The 15109-nt window shown below is 47.4% G+C and overlaps 1 protein-coding gene across 5 annotated transcripts in view; it reads right to left on the minus strand.

Moving 5' to 3' along the window:
* Window positions 1-15109, minus strand: part of PKN2 (protein kinase N2) — a 308544-nt gene that overhangs the window by 27286 nt on the left and 266149 nt on the right. For all 5 annotated transcript variants that reach the window (XM_063939946.1, XM_063939945.1, XM_063939944.1 and 2 more), the window contains 4 exons: window positions 14958-15093; window positions 443-579; window positions 258-333; window positions 82-173 (listed from right to left, as the gene is read on the minus strand). In XM_063939946.1, the coding sequence (XP_063796016.1) occupies window positions 82-173; window positions 258-333; window positions 443-579; window positions 14958-15093 (441 nt within the window). The remainder of the gene's footprint in view (window positions 1-81; window positions 174-257; window positions 334-442; window positions 580-14957; window positions 15094-15109) is intronic.

The following is a 15109-nucleotide window of genomic DNA, read 5'->3' on the forward strand; positions in this document are numbered from 1 at the left end:
CAGATTGAATATGTCTCCTCTACAGTACTGAAATTAAAAAGTCATTTATAGTTTTATGATCTCCCAACCGTTTTATCATACCTGTCAACCTCGTCACGGGATACTATATCTCCTTTTTTTAAGGCTTTGATAGCAAACATTTCATTAGTGTTCTTATACTCTGCCAACAGCACCTGAAATGAAAACAAAGCTGTCAGCACATATAATCTAGCGTGGGACACAGATGAAGCAACAATAGGAATCTGGAGCAAACCTACTTTTCCAAAGTGCCCTCTTCCCAATACTGCACAACACCGGAAGTCCTGCAGACTGAACTGAAACCGCTGCTGCACTCTGGAGAAAATATTAAGCAAAATGGTTAGATGCCGATTGTTACATATACACAAACCATAGAAAAACATTTACAGATAAAAGTGTAGTAAAGTTAGTTAATTAATGTTACCGTCTGTCCTCCGCCTCTCGTAGTGCACTGTAATCCAGGTCCGATACTGTGATGTCCCCTTCATTCGTTAGGTCTGTTGTGGATTTTGTAGCTACACTGTTTCTATTATTTGAAAATTCATAAACTGGTCCCGTGTCCTACATTAATAAAGAAAAAAATAAAAATAATAATAATAATAATAATAATAATAAGATTTTAAACCTACCGGTAAATCTATTTCTCCTAGTCCGTAGAGGATGCTGGGGACTCCGTAACGACCATGGGGTATAGACGGGCTCCGCAGGAGATAGGGCACCTAAAAAGAACTTTGACTATGGGTGTGCACTGGCTCCTCCCTCTATGCCCCTCCTCCAGACCTCAGTTAGAGAACTGTGCCCAGAGGAGATGGACAATACAAGGCAGGATTTAGCAATCCAAGGGCAAGATTCATACCAGCCCACACCAATCATACCATGTAACCTGGAACATACATAACCAGTTAACAGTATGAACAAACGACAGTAACGGTCCAAGACCGATGTCAACTGTAACATAACCCTTATGTAAGCAACAACTATATACAAGTCTTGCAGAGTTTCCGCACTGGGACGGGCGCCCAGCATCCTCTACGGACTAGGAGAAATAGATTTACCGGTAGGTTTAAAATCTTATTTTCTCTTACGTCCTAGAGGATGCTGGGGACTCCGTAAGGACCATGGGGTTTATACCAAAGCATCCAATCGGGCGGGAGAGTGCGTATGACTCTGCAGCACCGACTGAGCAAACGCTAGGTCCTCATCAGCCAGGGTATCAAACTTGTAGAATTTAGCAAAAGTGTTTGACCCCGACCAAGTCGCCGCTCGGCAAAGCTGTAATGCCGAGACGCCTCGGGCAGCCGCCAAAGAAGAGCCCACCTTCCTAGTGGAATGGGCCTTAACCGAATTTGGTACCGGCAATCCAGCCGTAGAGTGAGCCTGCTGAATCGTGTTACAGATCCAGCGAGCAATAGTCTGCTTCGAAGCAGGAGCGCCAATCTTATTGGCCGCATACAGGACAAACAGAGCCTCTGTTTTCCTAATTCTAGCCGTCCTGGCTACATAAATTTTTAAGGCCCTGACTACGTCCAGGGATCTGGAATCCTCCAGGTCACTTGTAGCCACAGGCACCACAATAGGTTGATTCATATGGAACGAAGAAACCACTTTAGGCAAAAATTGCGGACGTGTCCTCAATTCAGCTCGATCCACATGAAAAATCAAGTAGGGGCTCTTGTGTGACAAAGCCGCCAATTCTGACACTCGCCTTGCTGATGCTAAGGCCAACAACATGACCACCTTCCAGGTAAGAAATTTCAACTCAACCTTGTTAAGCGGTTCAAATCAGTGTGATTTTAGGAACTGCAACACCACGTTCAGGTCCCATGGTGCCACTGGAGGCACAAAAGGGGGCTGGATGTGCAGCACTCCCTTTACAAACGTCTGGACTTCTGGAAGAGAAGCCAATTCCTTCTGAAAGAAAATCGAGAGGGCCGAAATCTGTACCTTAACAGAGCCTAATTTCAGGCCCATATCCACTCCTGTCTGTAGGAAGTGGAGAAGACGACCCAGATGAAAATCTTCCGTAGGTGCATTCTTGGTCTCACACCAAGACACATACTTTCGCCAGATACGGTGATAATGTTTTACCGTCACCTCCTTCCTAGCCTTTATTAAAGTAGGGATGACCTCTTCCGGAATCCCCTTTTTCGCTAGGATTCGGCGTTCAACCGCCATGCCGTCAAACGTAACCGCGGTAAGTCTTGAAATACACAGGGCCCCTGTTGCAACAGGTCTTCCCTCAGAGGAAGAGGCCAGGGATCTCCTGTGAGCATCTCTTGTAGATCCGAGTACCAGGCCCTTCGAGGCCAGTCTGGGACAACGAGTATCGTCTAAACTCTTCTTCGTCTTATGATCCTCAACACTTTTGTGATGAGCGGAAGAGGAGGAAACACGTAGACCGATTTGAACACCCACAGTGTTACCAGAGCATCTACTGTTACTGCCTGAGGGTCCCGAGACCTGGCGCAATACCTCCGAAGTTTTTTGTTGAGGCGTGACGCCATCATGTCTATTTGAGGAGTTCCCCAAAGACGTGTTACGTCTGCAAAGACTTCTTGATGAAGTCCCCACTCTCCTGGATGGAGATCGTGTCTGCTGAGGAAGTCTGCTTCCCAGTTGTCCACTCCCGGAATGAAGACAGCCGACAAAGCGCTCACATGATTTTCCGCCCAGCGAAGGATCCTGGTGGCTTCCGCCTTCGCGACTCTGCTTCTTGTCCCGCCTTGGCGGTTCACATGAGCCACTGCTGTGACATTGTCTGATTGAATCAGAACCGGTAGGTTTCGAAGAAAACTCTCCGCTTGTCGAAGGCCGTTGTAAATGGCCCTGAGTTCCAACACATTGATGTGTAGACAGGACTCCTGGTCTGACCAAAGACCCTGAAAATTTTTTCCCTGTGTGACCTCTCCCCATCCTCGGAGGCTCGCGTCCGTGGTAACCAGGATCCAATCCTGATTTCCGAACCTGCGACCCTCCAGGAGGTGAGCACTTTGCAACCACCACAGGAGGGACACTCTGGTCCCTGGGGACAGAGTTATTTTCTGATGTAAGTGCAGATAGGACCCGGACCACTTGTCCAGAAGGTCCCATTGAAAAGTTCTTGCATGGAACCTTCCGAAGGGAATGGCCTCGTAGGCCGCCACCATTTTCCCCAGAACTCGAGTGCATTGGTGAACTGACACCCTTTTCGGTTTTAGCAGGTCTCTGACCATGTTCTGGATGTCTTGGGCTCTCTCTATTGGGAGGAAGACCTTCATTTGTTCCGTATCCAGTATCATACCTAGGAACGGTAGCCGAGTTGTCGGAATCAACTGTGACTTCGGTAGATTTAGAATCCAACCGTGTTGCTGGAGCACTCTCAGAGAGAGCGCCACACTGCTCAGCAATTTCTCCCTTGATCTCGCTTTTATCAGGAGATAGTCCAAGTATGAGATAATTGTGACTCCATGCTTGCGCAGGACCACCATCATTTCCGCCATTATCTTGGTGAAAATCGTCGGGGCCGTGGAGAGTCCAAACGGCAACGTCTGAAATTGGTAATGACAATCCTGTACAGCGAATCTCAGGTATTCCTGATGGGGGGCATATATGGGGACATAAAGGTACGCATCCTTTATGTCCAGAGACACCATAAACTCCCCCTCCTCCATGTTGGCTATTATCGCTCTGAGAGATTCCATTTTGAATTTGAATCTTTTTATGTACAGGTTTAGGGATTTCAGATTTAAAATAGGTCTGACCGAGCCGTCCGGTTTCGGGACCACAAATAGGGTTGAGTAGTAACCTCTTCCCTGCTGGTGCAGGGGAACCTTGATTATCACTTGCTGTATACAGAGCGTTTGAATTGCAGCTAACACTATATCCCTTTCCGATGTGGAAGCTGGTAGGGCCGATTTGAAAAATCGGCGCGGGGGCACCTCCTCGAATTCCAATTTGTAACCCTGGGAAACTATTTCCAACACCCAGGGATTCAGGTCCGAACTGACCCAGGCCTGACTGAAAAGTCGAAGACGTGCCCCCACCGGTGCGGACTCCCTCAGGGGAGCCCCAGCGTCATGCTGTGGGTTTTGGAGCAGCCGGGGAGGACTTTTGTTCCTGGGCACCTGCCGAAACAGGTGCTCTCTTGCCTCTGCCCTTACCTCTGGCGAGGAAAGAGGATCCACGACCTCTTTTGGACTTGTGCGACCGAAAGGACTGCATCTGATAGGGTGTTACTTTCTTTTGCTGTTGGGGAATATATGGTAAAAACTTTGATTTACCTGCTGTAGCTGTGGAAACCAGGTCCGTCAGCCCATCCCCAAACAATACATCACCCTTATAGGGTAGTACTTCCATGTTTTTTTGAATCCGCATCACCTGTCCATTGGCGAGTCCATAAGGATCTTCTCGCTGAGATAGACATGGCATTGGCCCAAGAAGCTAGCAATCCAATGTACCTTTGAGCATCCCTCATAAATAAGACTGCGTCTTTAATATGGGCTAGAGTAAAGAATATAGTTTCTTTTTCATCCACTAGGGGTCACTGGAGTACTCCAGGGATATGGACGGTGTTAGCAAGGACTGGGCACTGAATATTCAAATTTCAGTAACTCTCCTCCCCTCCATACTCCCAGAATACCTCAGTGTTTTTTCGGTGCTCACATGGACAGGAAGCACAAGTGTGGACCTCTAGAGGGGGACATACATTTTTTACTTTTAAATATTTTTGTTTTTATTTTTTATACATTACAATCCTTTCCCAGCTTACACAAAAGCTCTGGGTACGGGATTATAGAAGCTGCTGCGTGCAGCTCTTGGCGTGTCGGGCCTCACAAAGAAGCCCCCTCACAGCCACAAGCAGCTCAGCTAACAGCTGAGGCTGCAGAAAGGACTGGACGGAACTTGTTGGAGAAGCCCCGTCAGAGTCCAGGAGCACTGGATCGCAGGTATTTATGCCTGGGGCGGTCAGCTCCCGCTGCCGCCCCGCCGTGTGTGGAACTGCGCACCGCCATCTGCTGCCTGCCTCTTGTCACAGGCTCCATAGCGCCTGCACTACCCGCCGCTCCCGACCCGCCGGCCAGTGTAACAATCCGGCGCAGAGGGGAGCCAGAGAGAGCCCGTCACAGCATCATGCCTGTTGCCGCCACTACCCAGCCCCGGACTGATGGTACTAGCAGCCGCAGCTAGGTGCTCCCCACCGCTCGGCTCCCTGCGCCGCTGCTCTTCCCCTCCCTCCCGTTTCAGAGCTCCGGGCCGCGAACGGCGGCTGGCGCGGCTCTGTCTGCAAGGGGAGGAGAGAGGGGAGACTGGCCGCGGACAGTGCTTGCTGCCGCGGTCCGTCTGTGAGGGGGAGGTCGCGCGGGAGAGGGGAGGATTGTGCTCGCATTGAAGCGAGAGGCCCTATAAACTAAGCTGCATTTTAATGCAGCAGCACATTCACAGCACACATTCAGGCTTTTAAGCCTATATTGCATATAGCTTTAAATGGGTATATATGCTTGTGTATTTGGCTATATATATATATATATATATATATATATATATATATATATACTGGATGTAGGTATATATATTTTTGTATATATTAAGCACATGGCAGGACGCCATTTTAACTCTACTTCCTGCTTCTTTTTTCAGGAAGTTGCTGTCCTACTACACACGGCCATCGGATGGAGCATGGGTGTTACTAGGAATTTTGCACAGATCAGGTTTCATGTAGTGTAGCCCATGTGCACTGCACTTCAGGCTTATATACACTTTAGTAACATTTACTGAGTTGTGGGACTTGTTATCTTTGTCTACTTGTCTGTATCTGTACATAATAAGTCAGGCTAATGCTAACTCAAAGGCAGCTTAACTGCAACGTCTGTGCGTGTGTGACACAATATGTTTGTAAATACAACAAATACGTTCCCTTCCCCTCAGCCTCCATACCAAGGCTGGAGGATGTTATGTCGGGTTTACAATCAAAAATGGCCACGGCAGGTAAGGAATGTGAGACGGCGAGATCTGAGGCTAGGACAATGCCTCCTGAGATACCAGTAGGGGCTCAGGAGTCGTCCAGCACTTTGCACAAAAGTCTAGCTCTATTTCGAAAAATAGTTATGACAATTCAATGCCATACCTCATATTGCAAGAAGAATATGAGGAGGGTGAGGTGTGCCAGTAGTCAGATAGTGAGGGTACTATTAGCCCCGCCAGTGATGATCTCATCAGGGCAGTACGTCAGGTTCTAGATTGTACAGAAACCTATTTCAAATGAAGTGTTATTTGCTAAACAACAGAGATCTTCAGTGTGTTTTCCTTATTCAGATTCTCAAAATAAACCAGAGTCAATGAATGGGAAAATCCACCGGCTGTGGATTCGCTGGTGTCAAAACTTTCACAGTTACCCATTCCATCTGCTACTACGCTTAAAGACCCGTCAGAGTGTAAGCTAGAAGCTATACTAAAGTCAATGTATACAGCAGCCGGGGTGTTGCTTAGACCTACTTTAGGGGGAATTTGGGAGAATAAGGCTATAGTTGCGTGGAACACAGCTCAGGTCAGCCTACAGAAAGATGATCATGCGGCACGACGTGCCCTCTGGCTGCGTTCTTGGCAGACGGAGGCAGAGGTTAAACGAGGTATAGAAGCGTTACCTTATGCTGGCGAGAAATTGTTTGGTCCTGAAGTGGACATATGGATTTCTGAGGTACCTAGACGGTAATACTGTGAACCAGCGTTCCAAGCCTTTAGACCTCAGCCCTATCAAGGCCGTGATACAGGAACAACCACACATGGTAGACGTGGTAGAGGACGTGGTTTCAACAAACCACTAACCGTCGTCAGGACGCTAAGACCATTAACAAGCCAGTGGCATGACGGGCTCCCAGCCATCTCGGATCTCCAGTTGTGGGGGTACGCCTTAAGACGTTCCATTTGGCGTGGTTCCAGACATCCATAAATGGGTGGATCCGCAATTTCATGTAAAAAGGTTACAAAATACAGTTCGACTGTCTCCCGCCACTGCGGTTTTTCAAGACAGGACTGCCTGTGTCGGACGACAAGAGGGCGGTTCTGCAAATTGCCATTCAGTCTCTGCTGGATTCCGCAGTTTTGATTCCGGTCCCTGTACACCAACAAGGTCAGGGTTATTATTCCAGTCCGTTTGTGCCACTAAAGCCGGATGGCTCGGTCAGGCTAATATTGAATTTACAGGGTCTCATTCAGTACGTCACTTATTACAGATTCAAGTTGGAATCTCTGCGGTCAGTAATTGCAGGTTTAGAGCCACAGGAATTCAGGATTGCGCTGGATCTCAAGGATGCGTACTTACACATTCCGATTTGGCCACCTCATCAGAGGTTCTTGCGTTTTGCGATACGGCAGAACCATTACCAGTTTCAGGCTCTACCGTTTGGCCTCTCGTCAGTGACTCGGGTATGTCTGTGATGATAGCTCATCTCAGATCCTTGGGAGTGATAATAGTTCCGTACTTGGACGATCTGCTCATCAAAGCTCCATCTCAACAGATGCTCCTCCAACATGCGTTGTTAACGTACAATGTACTAGTTCAGCACGGTTGGATTGTCAACTTCAAGAAATCACATCTAATTCCGTCTCAGCGACTTCAATTCCTAGGTATGATTCTCGATACGGTAAATCAAAGAATTTACCTACCAGAACAGAAAGTACAGATTATTCGTCATCTGGTACAATTAGTGCTCAAGCCACGCACAGTCTCGGTACATTTGTGCATTCGCCTCTTAGGCACAATGGTGGTGGCTTTCGAAGCGCTTCAGGTCGGAAGATTTCACTCGTGTCCTTTTCAACTGGATGTGCTCGCACAGTGGTCGGGCTCGCATCTGCAGATTCACCACAGGGTGAGGTTGTCGCCACGGACCAGAGTATCTCTACTCTGGTGGCTCAAAGTACACAATCTAACCGCAGGGAAACGGTTCAACACCTGGAATTGGATAATTCTAACGACGGACGCGAGTCTCAGAGGTTGGGGAGCTGTGGTTCAAAATTGTCAGCTCCAGGGTCTCTGGGCAGATCACGAAAGATTGCTGTCTCTAAATGTCCTGGAACTCCAGGTAATTTACAATGGGCTACGACAAGTAGTGCACATGCTCCGGTCTCAGACTGTCCAGGTGCAGTCAGACAACGCGACGGCGGTCGCGTACATTAACAAACAAAGAGGAACGAGAAGCCACATGGCAATACGGGAAGTAGCTCGAATCCTCATTTGGCCCGAGCATCACCAAGTGATATTGTCGGCAGTGTTCATTCCGGGAGTGGACAACTGGGAGGCGGGATTTTCATCCAGGAAAATGGGCATTAAATCCAGAAGGGTTTCACATGTTGGTCCAAAGGTGGGGTTACCCTCAAGTGGACCTGATGGCATCTCGCCACAATCACCAAACTCCCCAGTATGTGTTCAGGACAAGAGATCCAAAGGCAGTGGCGGTGGATGCTCTCACAATCGCGTGGCCGTACAGCCTCGTGTATCTGTTTCCACCGTTTCCGCTGCTCCCTCTGTTGCTAAAACGGATCAAAAGAGAGTCCGCCACAGTCATACTAGTGGCGCCTCATTGGCCTCGGAGAGCTTGGTTCTCGGATCTCCGCGGATTACTCGCAGACGATCCTTGGCCGCTCCCACTACGTCCGGACTTGTTACAACAGGGTCCGTGTTCCTTCACCCCGATTTATCGCGGCTGCGTTTGACGGGGTGACTGTGGAGACCGCCCTCTTAAGAAGAAAGGGCATTCCAGAATCGGTTATACCAACCATGTTACGTGCTAGGAAGCCAGTTACGGCAGCTCATTATTACAGAATTTGGCGTGCCTATATAGGTTGGTGTGAAGCTCGGAAGTTTCCGAGTTATCCCGTCTTTTGTTATTTCTACAGACGGGGTTAGATGGAGGACTGCGTTTATCTACACTAAAGGTGCAGGTCTCTGTTTTGTCAATTTACTTTCAAAGACGATTGGCTCTATTGCCGTCTGTACACACCTTTCTGCAAGGTGTCCTCCGAGTACAGCCTCCATTCATTCCACCTACAGCGCCATGGTACTTGAATCTGGTTTTAGATTTCTTACAGTTGTCATATTTTGAACCCTTACAGCAAGTGGATATTAAGTTTCTCACTTGGAAAACAATTTTTCTTCTAGCCTTAGCTTCGGCAAGGCGTGTTTCAGATTTGGGTGCCTTGTCATGCAAGCCACCGTTTTTGGGGATTTCATGATGACAGAGCGGAACTTCGGACGAATTCCGTTTTATTGCCAAGGGTAGTGTCATCTTTTTCACATCAATCAACCAATGGTAGTTTCTGTGTGAACAGGTAATTCGGGAACTTTGGATGTGGTACGCGCATTACGCGTTTAGGTATCCCGAACGTCTACAGTTCGTAAGACGGATACGTTGTTTGTTCTCCATCATGCTGCCAAGATGGGTTGGCCAGCTTCTAAGCAGACCTTATCCAGATGGATAAAACTGGCCATACGTCAGGCTTACCTTCATGCTAGGTTACAGCCGCCTACATCAGTAACAGCTAATTCCACACGTTCTGTGGGAACTTCATGGGCAGCTGGTCGTGGAGCTTCTACGATGCAGCTTTGCTGTGCGGCTACATGCTCATCAGTGCACACGTTTGTGCGCTTTTACAAGTTTGATACGTTTGCGGCATCAGCATATAGCTTTGGCCGCTTAGTGTTACAGGTGCCAAACAGCTCTCCCGCCCACAGGGGAAGCTTTGGTACGTCCCAGGAGTACTCCAGTGACCCCTAGTGGATGAAAAAGAAAATAGGATTTTGGTACTTACCAGGTAAATCCTTTTCTTTGAATCCATAGGGGGCACTGGACGCCCACCCAGAGCAGTTTTACCTGGTTGTGGTAAGTTCAGTGGATCTTATGGTAACACATTCTCACCGATTTATCGGTTATGGTGTCAACTGGTTAGTTGTCAGTTACGTTATGTGTCAACTTTATTGTTGTCCGTTATGTTATAATGTTATAGGTAATTCTCCATTGTTCATCCTCTCTATCCTGTTCGCCTAAGGAAAAAACACTGAGGTATTCTGGGAGTATGGAGGGGAGGAGAGTTACTGAAATTTGAATATTCAGTGCCCAGTCATTGCTAACACCGTCCATATCCCTGGAGTACTCCAGTGCCCCCTATGGATTCAAAGAAAAGGATTTACCTGGTAAGTACCAAAATCCTATTATCCTTATCCATATTATCAAATTTATCTGTCAGCTCATCTGTCCAAGCTGCAATTGCGCTACACACCCATGCCGACGCAATTGTCGGTCTTAGCACAGCACCCGTATGAGAATAAATACACTTTAAGGTAGTTTCTTGCCTGCGATCTGCAGGGTCCTTAAGGGCTGCTGTGTCAGGAGACGGTAGCGCCACTTTCTTGGACAAGCGCGTCAGGGCCTTGTCCACAGTGGGGAGTGATTCCCAAATCTCCCTGTCCTGCTTAGGGAAGGGGTATGCCATATAAATTCTTTTGGGGATCTGTGGTCTCTTATCCGGAGTCTCCCAAGCTTTTCCAAAGAAATCATTCAATTCATGAGATGTGGGAAAGTTAATAATCTGTTTCTTTTCCTTAAACATGTGTACCCTTGTGTCGGGGACCGAGGGTTCATCCTCAATATACAACACGTCCCTTATTGCCACAATCATACACTGAATGGTTTTAGTCACCCTAGGGTGCAATTTTACTTCGTCGTAGTCGACACTGGAATCAGAATCCGTGTCGGTAGTAGTGTCTTGTGTTAAGGGACGCTTTTGAGACCCCGACGGGCCCTGCGAGTCGGTCCAATCCGAGGATTGACCCCCTGATGTCCCCCCTAAGTCAGCCTTATCAAGCCTTTTATGTAGAGATGCCACACTTGCATTCAACATATGCCACATGTCCATCCAATCTGGAGTCGGCACAACCAACGGGGACCCACCACTCATTTGCTCCACCTCCTCCTTGGAGAAGCCTTCCGCCTCGGACATGTCGACACACACGTACCGACACCCCACACACACAGGGATTAACCTATAAGGGGACAAAACTCCAACCAGGCCCTAAGGAGAGACAGAGAGAGAGTATGCCAGCACACACCAGCGCTTAAAAACACTGGGAAAAATATGACCAGATAGCGCTTTTCTATATACAATATGCCAATTCCCACTCACTGCGTCGCTAATGTGCCCCCCTCCTCTTTTTTACAGCCTGTGAAGTTCGGCAGGGGAGAGACCAGGGAGCCAGCGTTTTCCTCATGCAGCTTCTGTAGAGAAAATGGCGCTGGTTAGTGCTGAGGATCAAGCCCCACCCACCCGACGGCGGGCTTCGGTCCCAGTGATTTTTCAATAAAAATGGCGGGGGATCATAGATTTACTGCCTCCGCAGCCTAATCAATCTGCAGTTGCCCAAATGTGAGGTTTATTGCTGCCCAGGGCCCCCCTGCGCCCTTCAGTGCTGCTCTGTGTGTGTGACTGGGAGCAATGCGGCCTGTGTGTGACTGGGAGCAATGCGGCCTTACCTCATGAAGATCTGATGTCTTCTGCCGCCTAAGATGTCTTCTGCCTTCTCATCCGGCTTCTATCTTCGGCATCTGTGAGGAGGACGGCGGCGCGGCTCCGGGACGAACCCCAGGTGAGACCTGTGTTCCGACTCCCTCTGGAGCTAATGGTGTCCAGTAGCCTTAGAAGCAGTGCCCAACTTGACAAGCCAGCTCTGCTTCTCTCTCCTTGGTCCCACGATGCAAGGAGCCTGTTGCCAACAGGACTCCCTGAAAATAAAAAACCTAACAAAATTCTTCAACAGAAAACTCTGGAGAGCTCTCTGCAGTGCACCCATTCTCCTCTGGGCACAAGATCTAACTGAGGTCTGGAGGAGGGGCATAGAGGGAGGAGCCAGTGCACACCCATAGTCAAAGTTCTTTTTAGGTGCCCTATCTCCTGCGGAGCCCGTCTATACCCCCATGGTCCTTACGGAGTCCCCAGCATCCTCTAGGACGTAAGAGAAAAGGGCGCTTTTGATGAAGTCTGAATACTGACAAAACGCGTTGAGACTGATGCACCTGAACCCTCTAAATGGACAGATAAGCTCAAAACATTTTTTATCTTGTATGGTTGTATTTTTTACCATTTGCATGTATTTGTTGTATTACATTTTTAAAACCTTTCATTATCTCTGACTGTGGATTATTAGTTTGGGACATGCGTGTCCACTGAAAAGGTTTTTATACAACTAAGCTTGCTCGCTTAACTCACAATGGTATAAAACTGTACACGCTATGTTATAAATCTTTTGCTTTTTATTTCATATCATGTCTGTGTTGGTCGTGTGACCTAAGATTGCTATACCAGATAAGTAGTTCCGATTCATCATTTCATTTCTCGCTTTTGGGTGATACACTACATTTCTTTTGGACACTAGGAGGCGCACTTTTCTCCACCATTTATATATATCTATATATACACACACACATGCGGATTAACAACCTGTCAACCAAAACTGATAGAACCAGGGTGGTTCCTATACTTCTCACCTGCTAACTATAACCCTTTATGCTGCAGGGGTTCACTACGATATGCCGGCGGTCAGGCTCCCGGCGACCAGCATACCGGCGCCGGGAGCCCGACCGCCAGCTTACCGACACATTTAAAATCATGAAGACAGCTGACTGGACAAACTACAGCCAGAGTGTCTTCTTGTATTTAATTAGGTAACCCCAAGTCATGGGTCCCACGTAATTGTAGTAGCTGAATGGAATAGTTTTGTTATAAAATACACTATGCAGACAAAAGTGATTGGATGGATTCAATTGTTGGTCTCCCACCACAGCCACCACTAGATGGCACCCAACAGAGCAATTCAAGTGTTGCTCCAGTTGGGCATGCATGCATGCATCCGGGGAGACACATTTAAGCTCGCTGCTCAATTTCGTGATTTGGGCGCTCTACCGTTTAAGCGTACTTTTGATGGGTTTAGATGCTTGCATGGCTAAACCCGGTACTAATGGGCACTCATACCCAAGGGGGGAGTGGGGGAACAACTGAATAACCCCGATTGGCGACCAATGTTTGGGCACCCACAAAACAATTGAATCGGCTCCAGTGCCCAATCACTTTTGTTTATATAGTGTATACTGTTCACATGTAGTTCTTCTTTAATGCATAGATTTGTTTATTCCTTCAATTTTAAGAAGTTATTACAAGTCAGTCCAGTTAAATCATGACACACTATATAGTTTGTAATTAGTACAAGAAATGGGAAGGGTGGCAGCACGGAGAGGCGCACTGAATGGGGAGCTGCCCTTCAAGTCCACAAAAAATAAAAACTGGAGTAGCCTGCCACCCCTCAGGATAAGATCCCTCACTGCAGGGTTGGATTAAGCCTTGGGGGTGCCCGGTGCACTTATGAGAGGGGGGCCCTGATGGAAGGTGGGGAATGTATATTGAATTGTGCATACCTCCCAACATGTCCCATTCCAGGAGGGACAAAATGCTCTCTACCTAGACTTCCCACTTAATCTATGATTGGCGTCACCTGTGTTGAACTATTTAATTAATAAGAAAGGTACTTCAACACAGGTGATTGCAATAATAAATTAAGAAGGAAGTCCAGGTAGAGATCATGTTGTCTCTCCTGGAATAGGCAATTGTGGGAGGTATAGATTGTGTATATTATATTTAAAGCAATGGTGTTTATTATTTTTAAGTAATAGTTTAATAATGCCTGGGTATTGTTTATAGCTCCACCTAATTGAAAGACAACCATTTTATAAACTTTTCTTGTAGTGGAACAAAGACAACTTAACCTTAAAATACACGGAACAGGACTCCGGAGGACTATCTGTGTGTGTCTATCTCTAGACCCAAATGGTTTAAGTTGCTTAACAGTTTACACAGGACTCGGACACCCAGGCAGGGAGAGGGAGAAACTGGGATCCCTGTGTCACTTACAGCTCTCTCCACCCTCCTATTTCTCCTCTGGTCAGAAAGCTCTGTCGGTAGCTCATGAAACATGATATTTCTGTGCCTCTGTCTGCACTGCATACTGTCCTGCTCGCATTCTGGATGCTGGTTCTGCTGCTGCTTTAGAGGGAAAGCTAGTGATGTCAGTGTGCTCTTGCCGGGGGGTCCCCTGACAAAGGGGGGCCCGGGGTACAGTATGCCCTGCATTTCCCCCTTAACCTGGCTACACCTTACTGTTACCAGCACAATCCATGTGTTTGGCAAGTGAGATAAACAATGCATTAAGCAAATTATACAGGTTTTAATGAAGAGAGACGGCAGATAGAAGCTCTGTATATGTGTACCGAGCTTACTAAATCAGAGGGATTCATAACCTAAGAGGACATTTATCACATGAATGTACAGGTGGTGAGAGAAGTGTAGCAACTATAATCTATACATTGGGCGGTATACAATTCTTTCCACCCCCTTCCACACTGGTTCTGTTCCTGCTGACAGGCATGGAATCATCATTTCAGCTCGCTACCACCGGGGTAGCGAGGCACACTATCCCTTTACGCAGCTAAACCTGAATACTAAAAGGCGTGATAAGCGAGATAACGGGGATCTCTTTAGAAAGGAGACTGGGTGTGATATATCATTTGAATACTGCAAAATTGTGTTTATCTGAAAAGAGTCCATGCATTTAGCAAGCATGTCAATGGCTCTATTCTAAAACAAGGGTGTATTTTGCAGTTTTATTTTTTCCATTTGAACCATGTACTTTTGCTTAGAGACCACATAACCAGAGGTGAAAGACAAACATAAGTGACAAGTTTACTACCCTCTCTTTGCATGGCCCTTTTGTATATTTCTGAAAATCCGCTACGATCCCAAACTTCCCTCACTTCCCAATGTCACAGTGTGCAACTCCAGGAGAGGCCCATGATTCCAGGGAATGCCTGCACAAATATGCTGACTTTCAAAACCAAAGACAAGCCCGCATCACAGATCGTTACCTGAGCTGGCATGCCTGGTGTCTTCATTTCTGATGAAGACTGATATAGGTCAAGGTCTAATGAAGAGTCTCGAGGTGGAGCGGTTGGCGCTTCTGGTTCTAGTTCAAAGTCCAACTTGCCTGTAGGAGAATCACTTCTAAAAGAAAGAAAGT

Source organism: Pseudophryne corroboree, chromosome 9 (genome assembly GCF_028390025.1).
Source record: "Pseudophryne corroboree isolate aPseCor3 chromosome 9, aPseCor3.hap2, whole genome shotgun sequence".
Lineage (NCBI taxonomy): Eukaryota > Metazoa > Chordata > Amphibia > Anura > Myobatrachidae > Pseudophryne > Pseudophryne corroboree.